Raw genomic sequence first — 18,941 nt, 5'->3', positions numbered from 1 at the left:
CTCAGAGAGCTATCCACTACGTTTTACAACTATTCATTATGTTAATAAAATCAACTAAAGTAAAATAAAGACTATATTTAAAACAGGAAAATTCATAATGGTCAGATATAACTGATTTAGAGAAGTTTTTAAGCTAATGTTGTATACACTAATTACTGATCCATGTGAAAATTCAAGGAGCTGATCAAATCTATTTTCTATAATGCATTTTTTGTGATCAGTTTTGTTTATTCAACTGTTAGATGTGTAAATTCACAGAAAATATAAGAATGGGGCATTGCATGGATATGTGCTTTGTTAAAGCTTAATTTTGTCACTGACAAACATAAACCCAGATGGTAGTATTGTTTGCAATGACATTATCAGCAAGAATGGAAAACTATTATCTATGTTATACTTAATATTAAAATACTTACTGAACTACTACTAAGTATACTAAAACTATTATATATGTCATCTCACTACGATCTGATATCTGGATTACATTTAAATAAATTTTCCTTGCCCCAGCATTCAATAATAAAACAATCATAACATTTTTGTTTTGAAAACAAGAAATCCCAAACCTCCATTTAAAAACTTTTAATACAAATATTTTTTAAGTGTCATTCTATACATTTGTTACACTTTTATCACATTAGTGTAATAGTTGTTGCAAAAAATTGGTTACACATGTTTTATGCATTTTAAAAATGTAATTTAATCTTTTGAAAATAAGAATACTGTAGTACACAAACAAAACAAGTTGCTATTAATTGTGTACAGTGCTCATTATGGAGTGTTTTGTAAGTGTGCAAATGTGTTAGCTTCCATAATTCTGTTTTATGCTGATTTGAATGTCCTATCATCAGTGTCATTTACTTCTCAGGTTCCAGCCTACAATCTTATAGAGGGAAATAAGTCTTGAGAGAAATTCTTGGAGTAACTGTATTCAGTTAAGTTTCTTGTTGTAATTAATTTTACATGTTCAAACAAAAATCCAATTTATACTATTTCAGCTGTGCTTTGACAGCATTTTCCAGTGTTTCTCATACATTACACTCACTATTTTCATTGATTAAAAATTATTATTATGATTACTTCTATTTTTAAAAATCTTTTGAAAAGTCTTAAAAATTCAAAGTTAAAAAAAAATGCTTAAAAATATTCAAAAAGTAAAAAAACAAGTACATCTTAATTCACTTTTCTGAAAAAAAAAACTGATTATCAGCTAAGTTAATTATAATACTTTACCTATAGGTCATTATTATTATTATTATTATTATTATTATTATTATTATTACTTGTTGCTGTTGCTGTTGATGATGTTATTGTTACAAGAGTTTGTTTAATAGAAGACAGATAATGGATTATACCTGCTATTTTTGTTTTATCCATCAAACATTTATAAAGCTGAAATGCCGTAGAAGTGGTTGAGACATTTGCTGTCAAAACAGAGTAAACAGATAAGTCTGCATAAACTATTGCTTTCAAAATGGCAAGACATTGAACTTTTTAACAGACACAATTTCTCTGATATTCTGAATTTCAGTTTTTGAGCTGAGAACATATTTTTTGGCAATTCTCAATTTCTGCACAGCAGAATATTTGGGCATCTGCTGAGAACTCTAACTTAGAAATGACAAATGAAAGAGGGCAGAATGATCATTGCAGTCCATGTGTTATTGTAATTATTGTCATTTTAAATCACTTTAAAACATTGCTAAAATGTCTTACACTTTTACATTATTTTAATATACTAATGGCAACTGACTGCAGGCTTTTTCCCTGTACTATAGCATCTGTGAAGAGCACATTTAACTGAATCCTTTAGCATGAAATGGTTTGACTTGGAGATGTTTTGACACACTCATGAACATAATTTACGACATCTCACTAAAACATTTCACAAACATTACGGCCTTTACTTGCTTCTAATCCAACTGTTGAGCCCCCAACACTTGAAATCAATGTCACACCCCTGGAGAGACTTAGTGATGTTTATTATTTGGATCAAAATTTATAGTGTACCATTCTATGGAAACTTTCACAGCTGCTAATGGTAATATTTGTGTTGTCCAAAAAAAATATGAAATGCTTTTCCTCAGGAAACTGACAACACTTGAATGTCTAAACGTTGAAAAAAAGAAAAAATTCCACAGTATCCCCTACAGTCCCTCTTTCCCTCTGCCTGTCTGAATGTCACATGCAAAGCCAACACCTTCTTGACAGTACAGGTCCGTAGACATTTAGGCATCCCTGGACAGATCTGTGTGTGAGAGAAGTGTGTGGATGGTGGGAAGCTGTCCACAGCAAGCCAGCTGCTGTACTACAATATTGAAAAATATTCATGAAGAGATGGAGCCAAAGCCATTGTCCCACCTGGCTTTAAAGACCCCCACAAGGGCTTGCATTTGGATGTCAGTATTTCTGCAGTCTTTTTGCTTGCTCGGCTGTTGTGTATGAGGTACTAGGAAGTGAGTGCGGATGCAAATAAACAATGCCTAGTCTGGATCTTGTACAAGGCCAGGTGATTCTCCCAAAATGACACTAACGTCCTAGCAGGCGGATTCCTTCTCCAGCACGGGAACATAGCCATGTTTGATGAGCTCGCCGAGCTGTTGAATAGCATCGCATTTGGGAGCAAGGATGGCCAGCAGCTTGTCCTGCTTTCTCTTGGTTTGGGGCAGGTCGCTGGAGGGTTGGGTGAGTTGGTAGAACCGCTGACAGGAGAGGAGAAGAGAGGAAGGAACCACAATTTTTACAATCTACAGTCTTTCACACAATCAAAATACAGGACTATTATAAAAACATAAAATCAAATGAAAATTGTCCTTCCAGAAGTATAACACTAGTTGCAAGGCATATTCTTAGATAAGTAACTACACCATTTCAGTAAAGGGCTGGCAGGGAAAGTTGTTTCAGTTTATTTTCAACAGTCCACGTAATATTGTGTGTATCATGATTCAGCAACTTTTCATAGCAAGAATTTTTATATATTCTTAGATTAGTATTTTCTGAGTGATGCAGTTTCCAAAGTAATCGTGGAAATGTCTCAGAATTCTGTAATGCTTTTACTTTTAGAGTGTTGTTTACTGCTCTGGCTGAAAAATTCCAGAATCCTTGACTGCTTTACCTCTCTCAGGGTGCCCTTGGTGGTGCAGAGCTTGAAGACAATCCACAGAGGGATGCAGACCATGGAGGAGAGCGCAAGCAGCCACCCTAGAGCGTACCCCCACCAGGGGTACACATATACATTGTTGTATTTCAGGGGAGTGTATTTGATGAGGGAAAAAGCAAAAGTGCCCTTAGGAGGAAAAATACGCAATTATTTAGCCGTGCATTAGAAATACCCACAGTCATTATTTATGGTAACATTTCCCCCTCTGTTCTTGTTCCATTACACAAATTTCAAATCGTTGTAAGAAGAGAGGTCTTTCCCTTGCATAAGCTTCAAAAAGTGTTTTAAAAAATTTACGAGGAAGAAAAATAGAAAACAATGCACGATTTAATCACTTTTTCATTAGTAAGAAACAGAGGGTGGTTAATGTAAGTCAAGTTAATAGTTAAATGAAAGTGAACCAGTGAATCGTAAGCTGGCCTCATGTTCTAGGTCTACAGTAAAAAGGAAGCTTATAGTGGAATATCTGTATTATTTATATTTTTATTAGACTGAAATAAGGCCAGTGCTTTGAGTCACCGATCAATGTCACTCACTATGCAGGTAGCTGGTGTGAAAAACATCCAAGCATACTTAATAGCAGGTCCAGGCCGGTAACCTATCATGTCTTCAATGTTGTCATAGAAACGATCAGCACCTGAAACAATGCAAGCGAAGTACAACTAATTTATTTTACAAAATGATAATCCAGTGAAAATGACATTAAAATATTTAAACACGACTGCTTTACCAATTCACAGTATTGCTTCCAAAAAGACCCTTTCTTAACTTGACACTGACAGGCTCTATTTGGCACAATAAATGTAAATAGGATGTGTTTTGTTCTTGTCTTACAGCGGCCCTTAGAAGAACTCTACAGTGCTTTAACAGGTACATTATTTATTATTTTCACCCCGTGAAAGACGTCCATGCTGCACCGGAATAATAGGTTAATTAATAGCTGTTTGATTCTCTCTGAAGCAGCCTGTCCCAGCACTCACCATAGACCCAGGCGATACAGACTGTTTCAAAGATGGCCACAAAGAGCAGGCACGTCCCACTGGCTGAGTAGTAGTCAAAGAGCTGGAACACGTACATGCCCCCCTGAACAGGAATTAACATGCTTTCAGGTGCAGAATTTGCATGGCTAAAAACAAAGTAATGATGTTGTAAATGTAAATGATGCAAATGTAAGTGATGATGTAGCGTAATAGGACATTTTTAGGTGGCAGCAGCAGGTTGTCAGATTTAACGTTAAATCTAAGTCATTAACATAGATAGTGAACAGTCTAGTGTTCCTCAGTTGCAAAGATGTTCTATTCCTTACTTACATTTTCTGCTAGACCAGAAGACTTTTTAAAAGCCGAAAGCATCCAGCCCACATGTGGGAGGGTGGTGGAGAGGGGTGAAATGGGGTTGTGATGGCAGACCACAGCCTACCTCTGTCAGCATGGTGAGACCCATCAGGTAGGACATGACAGCGATAACTAGGATTAGGAGCTCTCTGCCTTTCTTGCGCCGGAAGAAGGTGGGGTACAGATCAATAACGGCCGTCACCAGGCTCTCCACGCAAACAAACTGGGGGTTTGGACAAGTGAGTCAAAGTTTGTGGTCATTTAGGACATTCGCTCCCATCTACATTTATCAAGCATTTGAATGAATCCAAAGCAGGAACACAGATACGGCTGACCAGCCCACCACTTGCCTGTGTTGGCGTTAGCATTTGAATGAGACCACTTTGATTATGCTGTGCATAATCCTCAGCAGCGTTTCAGTATCAATGTTTCTCTCCATCGGCGACATGTTGTTGCTCGTATGAAGTTCAAGATTCAGGCCATGGCCTACAAAAACATCACTGGAGCTGCTCCCCAGTAACTACAGAACCTGATCTCTCGCTGTGCCCCAACCAGGCTGCTACACTCCTCCGCCTCTAAGCATATGAGGATCCCATGCATAACTTCTCCAAAATCAAAAGTCTGAGGCTTCTCAGTTTTGGCTCCAGTGTGGTGCAATGGGCTCTACCTCTCACGCAGATCTGCTAAACCACTCTTAACGTTCAATTCAAAACACATCTCTTTCAGACTAAGTTCTCTTCTCATCTTCTCCCTGCCCCATAAACTTTCATTGCATTTTCTGTGAAATATATAAACAATATGACTCCCTTTCAATTCTCCATGCAGCTACTCATGTAAAGTAATGCTGACAAAAACTCTCTTGTAACTGACAATTTCAAGAATCACGAGTTTGCATCTGTATCTCTCTGTCTGTTGGTGAAATGCACTTTTGTTTATTCTGAGTTGTGTGTCGCTGAGTTCTGTGTCAGTTTGAAGAAAAGTGTCTGCTTAATGAGTAGCAGCAGATGTAAAACCACACAGAAGGTGATCATTTTTAAGGAACCCATTGGGAACACACACTGTCTGAAACCGCTTGTCCCAAACGGGGTCGCGGTGCACCAGAGCCCAACCCAGCAACACAAGGCGCAAGGCTGGAGGGGGAGGGGACACACCCAGGACAGGACACCAGTCCATCGCAAGGCACCCCAAGTGGGACTCAAACCCCAGACCCGCCAGAGCGTGGGCACCCCCGACACCACCGGATCCCCCTTCCATTGGGAACAGCCATTAGGAATCCTGATTCTGTTGTCACTTCGGATGTGAAATGTTACCTGGCTGTCCAGCCCCAGGAGCACAATCATGAAGAAGAAGAAGCAGGCCCAAAGAGGGGAGAAGGGCATCATAGACACAGCCCTCGGATATGCAATGAAGGCCAACCCAGGGCCTACGGATACACAATGGATGACCATGACAATTCTGTGTGTGAAGCCTGGGAGCTCCTTTCATTTAAATTTTATGGCACTTATTGCTACACTTGTTTTAACTGAGTTTAAATACATCATTTATTGGAAATATTCTAACGTTGACAAAATATATATATATGTATATAGCACATTAATTTTACAGAGGTGTTATTTTCCTTCATGAAAAGGAAAAGGGTCACTGTGAAATTAATTATAAGCATGGTTAAGTGACCGGGTTAGTGCAATAATTTAGACTCCAATACTGGGTCTCTCTTCAACACTGAAACCAAAGTTTTTTTTTAACTCTGGATACCACGTACCAGACTCGGCCACCTCAGAGATGGGTACGTTCTGCTCATACGACATGAAACCCAGGATGGAGAAGATTGCGAACCCAGCAACGAAGCTGGTCCCACTGTTCAGTAAACAGAGGGCCAGGCAGTCTCTGGAATGGCCCACAGGACAGATATGAGCACCAAATGCAGGAGCTGAGAGCACACAGTGTAATGAGTTGGGGTGGGAGCATGGCCATGCACCTGTAGCAGTTGTTGGTGTACTTGTTGTAGCTCCCTAGGGCAGTGAGGCAACCCAGGCAGATGGCAAAGGAGAAGAAGATCTGAGTGCCAGCATCCATCCACACCTGGGGAGATGAAAGCGAGATGATTGGAGAAGTCAAGAGTCAAACCCATGGGGCAGATTCTATGCCTCAATAGAGCAAAATTCATTTAGATATGTCTCTAATTTCCAGTTTTAATTTCTAAGAAAAATTTGACTCTGTTGTAGAGTATACACAACATATGTGTTTGTGGTCAGGGTCTTTGGGGGGTATTTACTCTCTCCGAATTGTAAGCAGCCAACCAGAACTTGTTCAGCAAGTAAAAACAAACACATAAGGGTAGTCTAGAGTTCAGTCAGCACCCCCTGTGTCCTGCCGAAAGACTGGTTGTGGATCCTTTCATGGAGAACAGATGGGCTGCTTATAGTGTGCTTTCCAGCTGGGCCCATAGCCCCAGCTGTTAACACCTGCACATGGAGAACCTTCCATGTGAGCAGAAAAACAAATGGAAACACAAAGAAACCACCATGACCTCCCTTCCTCAAGGGGTCACTTTGTTGCCCAACTAGTCTTTGGGTAGAAAGGAAGAACAGGCTGCACACCTGGTTGTTTAGAATCGACCAAAATAAACACCACAGTTCGAGTGCTGCAAAGCCCAAGAAGTAATGTGGTACTCCAGGAAGTATGTTGAACATCAACTTAAGGCTCAAGTTTCAAGAGGAGCCTTTGATTGTTGACTACAGTCCTTAATCCCATGTCATTCTCTCACCACAAAAACAATAAACTTACGTTGTATGAATGGGACAAATGTCATAGAACATGTAGGTTGTGTAAGATACCATACCTGAGGGTCCGCAAGCCGTCCAATATCAGGGTACAGGTAGAACTTGATGCCCCGGGATGCGCCAGGCAGAGTGATACCACGGACCAGTAGGATTAACAGCATTAAATAGGGGAAGGTAGCCGTGAAGTACACCACCTAAGTGAAGGAGTAGCAACATGTATTTGCATTCTCTTCTGTTCTGTCCCACTGATAAAAAATGGACAGCTTGCAAAAAACGGAATTATAACAACACAAACTGAAATAATGCCATTGCGTGATTTTACATGTAGATGCTTCATTTCATAAGCAAAAGAGAGGTGCTTTCAACCTTTCCAGTGGATTTGACACCCTTCCAGATGCAGAAATAACAGATGGCCCAGGCAATAAGCAGGCACAGTGCCAGGTCCCAGTGCAGTGTCCCAGTAACATCAATCCCAGAGGAGATCCTCAGGACCCTCCTCCTGTAGAACATATAGGAGCTTCAGTTTGGCATGTTCTTCATGACAACATGATTATTTTCTTGTTAGAGTGTATAAAGCTTAAAAACAAGATAAAATGTGTTATTGCTTGGAGAATACCGTTAAAGAATTAAAATCTACTGATAATTAACCACACTGAGATAACTGATTCTTGCCAAGCATATTTTTGGGCAGTTTACTGACATCTGATTGTTTGATCTGCTGATTCAATTGAGATAGATGATCACTGGTGTCCTTCACTATGTATGAAAACACAAGCTTTTGTCATATATAAACAGGACTCAAGGACTTACTCCCAGAATTCAATGATAGGGGAGGTGGCATTTTGAACAGTTGTGTAGTTGGCTGAGCTGTTCCTCCTCTGAATCTCCATGCAGTTTCCTGAGCAAGAGCAGATGCATTGGTGGAAATCGGTGACAGTAGTCAGCACAATGGTGTGTACACCCTTCACTCACATTGAACTTGCCCTCGTTTCAAGAAATTGTTAATCATTTGTGGAGATGTTGTTCCTGGTTGTGCTGTTTAGTGGTATTGTTGGGTAGCTGACCCACTCACCTGTATTCCAGCTGTTGTTACAAGAAGACCAGGGCAAATCCAGGGTGAAGGAGAAAGACAGGTAGAAAATTGCCCAGGCCAGAACAATGATATAGTAACAATTCAGCAGGATGACAATAACCTGGGAAGCATAGCCAATACCTAGACCAACAAATGAAGGAATCAAAGGGAGGAGTTTACAGGAAGGCCAAATGGTGTTCTCTGTATATTTTTTATGTTTAGCATTGTAACTACAGCAGCAAATTCACTGTTGTCTAAAAGGACATGTTTTCCCGACCCAGATTAGGAAGACACAAGCATACCCACAGTCCTTGTCTCTTTCTCTGTCAATAAAACAGAAGCTTGGGAGAAACTTGCTTATCTCCAAGTGCATTTTTTCTATTGTTTCCTCACCCCCATTACCAAAGAGCTGCTTGGTAAAGCACTTCCAGTTTGATATTTATAGAAGTCTGCAGTGTTTGTACACCAGGAACATGAATGTATTTCAACAAAAAATATCTAAATGGTGGCAGAAATGAAAATGGACAGCATTGGCATAGTAGGCGAGATGTAGAAACTACCTTCAAAAAGTGGACTCATCTTCCTCCAGCTGGTGATGCCCCCTTCACTGGTATATTGGCCCAGGGACACCTCCAAGAAGAATACAGGAATCCCACAAGTGAAGAGGAAGAGGAGGTAAGGGATGAAGAATGCTCCTGTTAGGAGTGAATAAAATTTAAAATTGTCTTGTTCAGATATTCTTAGACCCTCTCAAAACCATACATGTAAGTCCCAACTAGTGGATAAGGGTCTGTAGACTTAATGCATTGTATAGGGGTTTTGACTAGATTACCTAACAGTGTTTTGAATCAGTCACCATAAGCAAAACTGCCATGGGCTATTGAATCAGTGGCACATCAGCTGGGGGTTGGAGATGTTTAGAAGATGATCGGGTTTCTGAAAGTCATAACATCTGCATTCTTTAAAACTACAGCAGCAGGTGACCAGCAAGGACAAGGATGAAGCCACAGCTGTCTTTGTGACCCTTGACTCACCACACAGGTCACCCATGGCCAAGCAGGAAAAACACACAAAACAACCACACCAACACAGAGCACTGTCCGTGCCCTCTTCTCCAAAATCAAGTACTTTTGCATACAACTGTGAGAAAACATTCTTCGACCATTCATGCAATCTGCCTGGACCTAGCGAATGCCTATGGCTCAGTTCCCCATCAAATTATCAGTTCTGACATTGAATTTTTCCACAGAGCAGTCTGCAGAAGTCTAACAGACAGCTATTTTGTGGACCTGAACATCTATCATCCTGATAAGCACAAGGCAGATTGGTCATGGAGTCTAGACACAATCGGGACAGAGATGACATTGCTAACCTTATGGAGCTATATGTGTGGCAACACAGGCATTCTCCAGAGAGAAGCATTATCAATCCATCTGCTGAAGAGGTGAGAAGAATTATTCACATGGGCCAGGATGAAAACAAACCAGCAAAGTCCCATAGCTTTTCAAATCTGAAAGGAACTAGAAATTACCAGACTAAACTCTTCGACCAGAAGACATTTACATTTTATTTATTTAGCAGATGCTTTTCTCCAAAACAGCTTCTAATGAACTTTATGTAGTGTTATCAGCCCACACACCTTATTCACCAAGGTGATTTACACTGCTAGATACACTACTTACAACAGGTCACTCATCTGTACATCAGTGGAACACACTCTCTCTGCCACTCACACACTATGGGCGAACTTGAACAGCATGTCTGGACTGTGGGAGAAAACCGGAGCACCCAGGGAGAACGTGCAAACTCCACACAGACTGAGCAGGGATCAAACTCACATTCTCTCACACCACCCAGGTGCTTTGAGACAGCAACGCTACTCACTGTGTCACCGTGCCACCACATGTTCAATACTAACACCTACCTCCCCCATTCTTGTAGCAGAGGTAGGGGAAGCGCCACACGTTGCCCAGGCCGATGATCTCCCCAGCCACCGACAGCACAAACTCCACCTTGTTACTCCACTGGCCCCGTTCTTCCACACCTACGCCATCAACCTGGGGCTCTTCATCTGGTGGCTGGCTGTAGCCGTTGGACGCACTGGCTTTGGACATGGTCTCCAAATCTGCAGATCGGGGGCAGAGGAAGGAAAACCACACATGAACAATGTGTGCGTGTCACAGAAAAAGAACATATGGGGACTCAAAACTGTGGAAGGTGTTTCTAATTATGGGTCTAACCCCAATGATATGATGACAAAGAGACAAATCAGGCTGATTGCAATGTTCTTCTTCTCAGCACATTTCCTGTTACACTCCACTACTTAAACCTTGTACTTTTTTGCTTTATTGCAGAACTTCTTCAGCACTCTTGAAGTCAGTCATACAGAGTGAAGAAGTGCTTTCTGAAGTGTACTATGTTACATTAACCATGAGGTATCTGCCAGTATGCATTCACCCCAAGCAGTAGTAACTTCATGCCCATCCTGAACACGTTATAGGCTTTCTGGAGCCTGATCGTATACCTTCTCTTTCCCGTCTTCCTGTAGCTCTCAAGCAGAGAGAGAGAAATTATCTTCCTATCTCCAATACCTATGTTCATCTATGACTTCTGTAAGTCCATATCTGTATTGCTCCATCTAACAGAACTTCTTAACTGTAGATACTCTCCACACTTTGCTTTTCCAGTCCACGGCAATGAACCCACTGGGCTGGGCAGCCAATGGTTCTTGGAACCCCAGAGGATTATTTTTCTCCATTTTATTGGCCTGGTACTTTTTTTTTTGTGTATTTGAAGCACAGCGATCCGCACTCTTGCAATCATTTCTGATTTAACACTTATGCAAAAAATAAATTTGAATGTTTATTATTGTAAATTAGTATGGTACTTGGATTCATCATCTTAGTAGTTGTAAAAACATCTTCACTGCCATTTCATTCCATGTATGTGCTCCTTAACACATAATAGTCCTCTTAAAGCAAAATTGGAAATTTCTAACTGAAGGCTACTAACTGGTTATGAGGAAAATCAGTCAGTTACAATTGACTAACAGAAGACTTTTGTTTTATTTAAAAAGACTGTATAACAAACGGAAAAAAAAAAATTAGGAAACTGGAAAAAAAAGCTGACTGTGAGACTCATGGAAGTTTTTTAAATGAGAAGGAAAAATAGGATTATTCCACATAACTGGAGCTATAAAGCCATGTCATGTCATTGTTCATTAGCTTGTACAAATTGACCTTTGGGTCACACAGCATGAAAAATTATTGAAAAATATTTGGGTTGCTGTCCTATTTTCCTAATTGTAACTACAAATGAAAAAACTTTTGTTCTGTGATTATTATTATTATAATTAATGAAAGATTACAGATTTCATATTCAGACACAAAAATGTTAAAATGTTTTAACATTTTAAATGTTAAAAATGTTAAAAACTGTTAGGGACTTATATAGGAATAATATGGTTGGCAAAGTGATGGGGTTCAACGCACAAACATTTTCTATATAAGACAACTAGCTCAGAGATGCTGTGCTGGACAAGGTTTGAAAGGCCCTCACAATCCTTGATTACTAGTTACATAGCCGAAGGAACGGAAGGTTCCAGAGTAGCCCGAGGACGGGCACAGGATCACGTGCTTGTGCTGGCAAACTGCAGTGGTGAATGGGAATTCAGCCCTGAAAAAAGATTTCAGCTGTACGGCCCATCTTTCAGACATTATGTAATCACACACACACACACACACACACACACACACACACACACACACACACACACACACACACTGACTGAAACCGCTTGTCCCAAGCAGGGTATCGGCGAACCGGAGCCTAACCTGGCAACACAGGGTGTAAGGCTGGGGGGACACACCCAGGATGGGACGCCCGTCCATCACAAGGCACCCAAAGCAGGACTTGAACCCCAGGACCCACCAGAGAGCAGGACCTGGCGAAGCCCGCTGCTCCACCATGCCCTCCCACATTATGTAATCTATGTAACCAAATAAAGCATCAGTAAACATTAGTGAAGTTTAATTTAACTACTTCTGCAAGTGGAGTACGTCAATCTTGTTACATCCCTACACAATGAGGAAAACCCTTTTCATATACTTGTGAAGTGCATTTATAGCCAGTAATAAATCAATCGTTTACATTTAAAATTTATCCTTGTAGTAGACGCTTTTCTCCAAAGTTACACCTATTTCCAAGAACAACACAAAGTGCATCATACCAGAAGAAGGACACGCAGACACGTGATTCATGAGTACAGTCAATTTGGCTCATGACACCATATAATCTTTACCTGTCCAAATAGCTGAGGACTTTTACTGATGCAATCTAGGCAAAGTACCTTGCTCACGGAATGCGCAGAAGTAGGCAGGATTTGAACCCACAACCTTTGGATTTAAAGAAAACACCTCTAGCCACTACACTATCAGCTGTACCCGAATGTCAGATTGTTCCCTTAATAAAATGTCTCAGAGATTACAAAAAGTTTTATCAGCAAAATGCTATGATAAGCATTTCCAGAGAAAATTGGAAATACACTCAATAAGTTTGACCTGTGTTCAAAGTATAACTGCTGTTGGAACTGAAAGAATCAGACAGTATGGTGTACCAAAGTATGGTGTTACCTCAATCCCTTCAGTGCCGTTTTGGGTTGAAATTGAGTATTCAGTAAATTCAGTTTGAGATTGCAAAATAATACTGTTCTTAGAGGGGGCGCGGTGGCGCAGTGGGTTGGACCAGGTCCTGCTCTTTGGTGGGTCTGGGATTCAAGTCCTGCTTGGGGTGCCTTGCGACAGACTGGCGTCCTGTCCTGGGTGTGTCCCCTCCCCTTCCAGCCTTACGCCCTGTGTTGCCAGGTTAGGATCTGGCTCACCGTGACCCCCCAGCTGGGACGAGCGGTTCTGAAAATGTGTGTGTGTACTGTTCTCTTAGCTGCTATGTGCAGGAGAAAGAATATTCATACATCTGCATTGCTGTGCATTCATTTAGATTATTTAAATAATTGCATTTTTAATGGAACACACACATTTTCTGAACTGCTTGTCCCATTTGGGGTCACAGGGAGCCAGAGTCCAACCTGGCAACATAGGGCGCAAGGACACACCCAGGACGGGACACCAGTCTGTCACAAGGCACCCCAAGCGGGACTCGAACCCCAGACCCACCACAGAGCAGGACCTGGTCCAATCCACTGTGCCACTGCATCCCCCTTAAAGGAACACCTTAAATGCTAAATATCTACTGCTTTACTTAACTGTCATCAATTTTTTTAACAATACAATGATTTTGCTCAAAGATCTGCTATTCATACTGAAGTTTCAGAACAATGATAATAGTAGTTTCTTCGGCGACTCAGCTGTGTGCCAAATGTCAAAATGTTTAGGAAAAGCATTTATTCGGAATGCACTCCAGTTCAAAAAGTGTCCCATACGTTGAAATGAATTTGCAGATTATTACATCATTTAGAAAGAACAAATATTTTATCCCATGTATAAAGTTTCATTATTTAGAGATAAATTAACAATGTGGTGTGTTCAGTTTGTTCAGTTCAGTTTGTTCAAAATGTGTTCAGTTTTAACAAAGTGAAATCAAATGTATGGATTTGCATAAAGAGATTAAGTGAAATGCACTGCCTGCACCTTTTATGCAACAATAACAAATGTTACAGTAAGTGTTCTAGTGGATTGAACGGCAGGACAAGAAAAAGAAAAACTTCCTTAGAAAAGAAAGCTCCAGAATGTAGAAACTTTAGCAAGGCTTTCCGTCAAGAGCATGTGATACATTGGAAAAGAGCAAGAATCCCTTGTAACACAGTACTCACCTTTCATGATGACTGCAAAAAAAAGCTTGGAACCAAGTCTGAACTGCAGCGTATGTTTTCAGATGTCTACGTTTAACTATTTAACATGTAGGTAGCAAGGGGAGTAACTCTGATCTTTCATATCCAGCCTCCAGTAAGATGCCCCTTTCCTTAATCCACCCACTGCTGCACCACATGGCTTTTGCTTACAGACCCCCACCACACACATCTGTCTCTTCCGTAGAAGGGTGGAGTATGTTGGAAGTCTGGTGTTGTCACACACTGGCTAGATTGCATAACCACTAGATCCACACCATGTGCTCCCTGTTCATTCATTCATTTAGCTCATTCATATGAGGTTCGTTATCGTTGGGAACAATCTTGTTTACATTTATTCTTGTAGCTGACACTTTACCCCATAGCAATTCATAATCTTAAACTACCTACAATTATTTACCCATTTATACAGCTGAGTAATTTTACTTGAGCAATTTTGGGTAAGTACCTTGCTCAAGGCTACTAGAGCTGGAGGTGGGATTCAAAACTGCAACCTTTGGGTCCAAAGGCAGCAGCTCTAACTATGACACTACCAGCTGCTGAATCAGCTGTCAACCAGATTTGTAACTCTCCTGTTTCTTGCGATCTTGCACCCTTAGACAGCGTCACACCTCTTGACAGAGCTCCTCAGTTACCCCTGCAGGTTTATTTTTTGAAACGAACTGTATTTTTTTCCTTCTCAAAAGAAAAAGGTCTATGCTGATTCTTCGTAACCATAACTAATAGTTAATAATAAATGAATGATAGGTAATGAAATTATACGGAAGATGGCATTTTGTTTGGGTCAAAGATAACTTAACAACAAATATTAAACCTTTGAAAAAGTCATGCAATGTGGCAATAATTAAGCTAAATACTGTATGTAATACTCATGTGTCAAGCTCACATTAGTCTTTTTTATATACTCTCTTGGATGTTCTTGTCCTAGGAGAACCAGTTGCCTACTTTTTATACTTTACTGATTGAGGTTTTGAAAATTAGAACATGCTTTTTAGGTATTGGTGCTACTCTAATTCTTGAGTGAGACATCTGAGGTCACTTGAAAACCTCATACTGTTGATGCCATCGAGTCAAACCTGATCTGTTTGCCAGTGCTGTCTTCTCTACGTTGGGTGAGGCACACACAGGGAAAAACATGGAACCCCAACACACCAAGCAGGACTCAAACCCCATACCCACCAAACAGCAAGGTACCAGTCAAACCTGCCACCCCACCACATCCCCCAGAATGTCATACTAGAGTATGCTTATTTAGATCTGTGGTTTCCTAGATCACAACATGCTTGTTTTTACCAAATTCTGCTTTGCACTCTAATTGTTCTCATTTTTAATTCGGATCATGGACAGAGTTAATCAATAAAAGTAGTTGAGTGCTGTCCATTCACATTTTTACACAGAAACCCAAGAACAACAATCATTCACATAATCCATAAGTCAGAGACATCATTATTATTATTAAACAAATACATTTTATCTAAAAGAGCTTGAGATTGTTACCATTTTGCAGAGCTCTGTGTTTTCTATGGAGTAGTAGCTCTAGGGTGCTACAAAAGTCATGGAATCAAGAACCTTCAAGTTAAGGACATTTTTCCATCGATTAGGCTACCGGTGTAATAAATTATTTTACATTAACTCATTTAGCTGGCCCTTTTGTGCAAAGCAACTTACGATGTTAGGATACCCATTAATGCAGCTAAGCAATTTAGAGTAAGGACCTTGCTCAAGGGCACCGCCACTTGAAGTTAGAATCAACCCTACAACTTTTGCATCTAAACTCAGGAGCTCTAACCCCTACACTACCAACTGCTCTCAGCAGTTCCCCTGCTTGCACTTCAAGGTATGGTACCTATAAAAGGCAAAGCACTTTGAAACAATGTTTGTTGTGCAGATTTGGTTTGAATCATCTCAACTGCTCTTCGGCTTTCAGTCATCCTTAAGCCTTGCCTTGTCCAGGCACCACTGATATTTCCCCATTGAAATCTGTTATATCTACAATCCGTGAAACAACAAGGTCCGCACGAGGTTCATGGAACAGAGCACGTCAACTTTATTTTTACACTCTACATGCACAAACGCATGCTCCGATGCATCGGCGCTGCAGCATGTCTATAACATACACAACTTCCCTCCCCTTTTAGAACTATTCCCTTAAAATCAGCTGACCCCAATACGTTTCTTTTTTTTTTCTAAAGAAATGATCAAGGAACTCAAAATGCAAACAGAACCTACATAAATTCACTAGCCTCCTTATAAGCATCACCAGCTTCTCGTGGTCACAGGTCCAGTCGCTTGGGTGGTTTAGGAACCCTTGTTGAGCACTGCAGCACAGGAGGTGCCGACTCCCTGAAGACCTTTCTGGGGGGTTAGGGAAGGTTGAAGTCCCAGTGGGTGATGCCAGTTTTCATAGATCAGTTAGTTCTGGCACCAGCTGAGAAATATCTGGGGTATCTGGTGCAGTGAGTTGGGGATCCTCAGCAATAGGATCCTCCAGATCAACACTGTATTCCAGTTGGGTTTGGTTGGCGAAGCTGGTATCCCTTGAGCATATCTAGTCTACATGCTGACGCCACATCTCTTATCCGACTTGGACCACATACGAAACCAGCCCGGTAACATTTACTACAGTTCCAGGGACCCATTTCCTTCCCCTCCTGTAATTTTAAGTCAGCACCGCATCACCTACATGAAAAGATCGAACACCCCTGATTGGCACACGGCCTGATTTGAGATGCGCTTTCTGACGAATGTGGAATGCAGACATCCAGCAAGCAGAAAATGGATCTCCCAAACATAAAGACTGAAGGTGACAACTCGATGGCTGCATGAGGGGCAACTCTGTAACTCAGCAAGGCGCATGTGAGACCAACCTCCTTTAACCCCATACTTAAAGGTTTGTTTGAACCTTTCCGCTAGTCCATTCAATGATGGATGGTAAGGGGCTGATATAATTTGCTGCACTCCATTACGTTTCAGGAAACTCGAATTCGGCAGACACAAACTGGGGTCCGTTATCAGAGACTGACTGTTCAGGAAGACCATAGCGAGCAAATTAAGTTCTGGTTTCTTCCACAAGACAGGCAGCGGTGGTGGAAGGCATTCTGATCACCTCTGGCCACTTAGAAAACTCACCCACCACTACCATATACACGCTACCGTGAATTGGCCCTGCAAAATCCATGTGCACTCTTTGCCAAGGGGTATCCAGGTATTCCCATGGGTGCAAAGGAGCAAGACCCGGAGACAGTCTCCACTGCTGACACTGCTGTCCATACTCGGCCACCACACGTAGCTTCGGGCCAGGGCTTTTAACTTCACCACTCCCAAATGTCCACTATGTAAGATGTTGAACACTGCTTGTCAACAGGCAAGGGGCACTACTACTCTAACACCCCATAGCAGGCATCCATCATTTGTTGGCAGCTCGTGCTGTCTTTGGTAATATGGTTTCAGGGGACTATGCTGATCTAGCGCCAAGGTCCCGCCCTTCATTGTCGCCTGAAACACTTGACTGAGTATGGGGTCTCTCTGAGTGTGGAGCCTTATTTGCTTGACTTATAGGGGTAGAGGGTCAACCATTTCAACATGATACAAGTCAATGTCTTCTACACAGTCATTTAATGTCAATGGAAGATGGGACAACCCATCAGCGTTGCTGCTCTTCTCAGATTTACAGTAGACTATATCATAATGAAAGCCTCGTAGAAACAGTGCCCTTCTTTGGATCCTTGCAACAGCTTTAACTGGTACCACCCGATATGGATGGAACAGGGTGGTTAGTGGTTGATGGTCAGTCACAAATGTAAAGTGTCTACCTTCCAGATACTGTTGAAACTTACGTATTCCCCAAACTACGGCCAAACCTTTCTTGTCCACTATGGCATAATTTTTCTCCAGATCTGTGAGCACCCGGCACGTGAACGTTATGGGTTTCTTGTTACCATTGGGTATGAAGTGGGACAGTACAGTGCCTAAACCATAGGACGAGCTATCTACAGACAGACTGGAAACTGTGGATTGAAATGACATAACACCTGCTCTGAAGCCATCAATTCCTTGGCTTTGTTGGAAGCTTGTTGTTCTTGGTCATCCCACACAAATCGATTGTCTTTTCTCAATAAGTGGCTCAGGGGATATAAAATCTCTGACAGATTAGGCATAAACGATCTGTAGTAAGTGAGCATGCCACAAAAAGCTTATACTTGCTATGCATCTTTGGGAGGCAGAGCATCCAGCAACGCTCTCACCTTTTCTTTTGACTTAGGCAACCCTTCTTTGTCAATCACGTGTCCAAGATAGTGGACCTTGGGTGCTCCAAAAATATACTTATTCCCATTCAGTCTTAGTCCGTACTCCTGTAAGCGTCCCATTACTAGATGCAGGTTGGTCTAGTGTTCTGTTTCAGTCTGCCCCGTGATGGTTATATCGTTGAGGTAGCATTGTGTTTGGGGAATGTCTCTTAATATTTGCTCCATGGCCTGTTTCCATAGGATAGCGGTGGAGGCTACCCCAAAAACCAGATGCTTGTAGCGTTTCAGACCCAGGTGAGTATTCACAATTAACAAGTTCTTAAATTCTTCCTCCACCTCCATCTGTAAGTACGTTGATGCCAGGTCGAGTGTAGTGAACACCGTTCTCTCCGCTAGCTTCGCAAATATTTCTTCCATCTGTGGTAGCGGGTAGACTGGCATCTGTATCACCGGGTTAATTGTCACTGAAAAGTGTCCACACA

The 18,941-nt window shown here is 41.4% G+C and overlaps 1 protein-coding gene across 2 annotated transcripts; it reads right to left on the bottom strand.

Annotated features, from left to right (window-relative positions):
- Positions 1-1,429: 1,429 nt before the first annotated feature.
- On the bottom strand, positions 1,430-14,320 carry LOC108931449 (sodium- and chloride-dependent GABA transporter 2-like). Of its 2 annotated transcripts, none has more exons than XM_018747197.2 (15): positions 14,177-14,320; positions 10,274-10,474; positions 8,910-9,044; positions 8,350-8,490; positions 8,088-8,175; positions 7,644-7,776; positions 7,337-7,471; positions 6,473-6,576; positions 6,257-6,381; positions 5,805-5,917; positions 4,580-4,717; positions 4,141-4,243; positions 3,697-3,797; positions 3,116-3,286; positions 1,430-2,702 (listed from the first exon to the last, which is right to left on the bottom strand). In XM_018747197.2, the coding sequence occupies exons 1-15, from the start codon at positions 14,181-14,183 to the stop codon at positions 2,538-2,540; spliced, it is 1,860 nt and encodes a 619-aa protein (XP_018602713.1). In that variant the 5' UTR covers positions 14,184-14,320; the 3' UTR covers positions 1,430-2,537. The 2 variants fall into 2 exon arrangements, with proteins under 2 accessions (XP_018602713.1, XP_018602714.1); XM_018747198.2 differs by lacking the exon at positions 14,177-14,320 and adding an exon at positions 12,981-13,005.
- Positions 14,321-18,941: the final 4,621 nt, after the last annotated feature.

Source organism: Scleropages formosus, chromosome 2 (genome assembly GCF_900964775.1).
Source record: "Scleropages formosus chromosome 2, fSclFor1.1, whole genome shotgun sequence".
In the NCBI taxonomy this organism is placed as follows: domain Eukaryota; kingdom Metazoa; phylum Chordata; class Actinopteri; order Osteoglossiformes; family Osteoglossidae; genus Scleropages; species Scleropages formosus.
Note: the sequence above shows the minus strand (reverse complement) of the source record. Positions and strands in the feature narration are given on the sequence as shown.

What these genes read in the sequence shown, in the direction of transcription:
- LOC108931449 (XM_018747197.2), bottom strand. An exon ending in GTGTCAAATCCACTGGAAAG is followed by an intron (nt 7,472 to 7,643) that starts GTTGAAAGCACC and finishes TCCTTCACTTAG; the next exon opens with GTGGTGTACTTCACGGCTAC. An exon ending in GTCTCACCATGCTGACAGAG is followed by an intron (nt 4,244 to 4,579) that starts GTAGGCTGTGGT and finishes ATTCCTGTTCAG; the next exon opens with GGGGGCATGTACGTGTTCCA.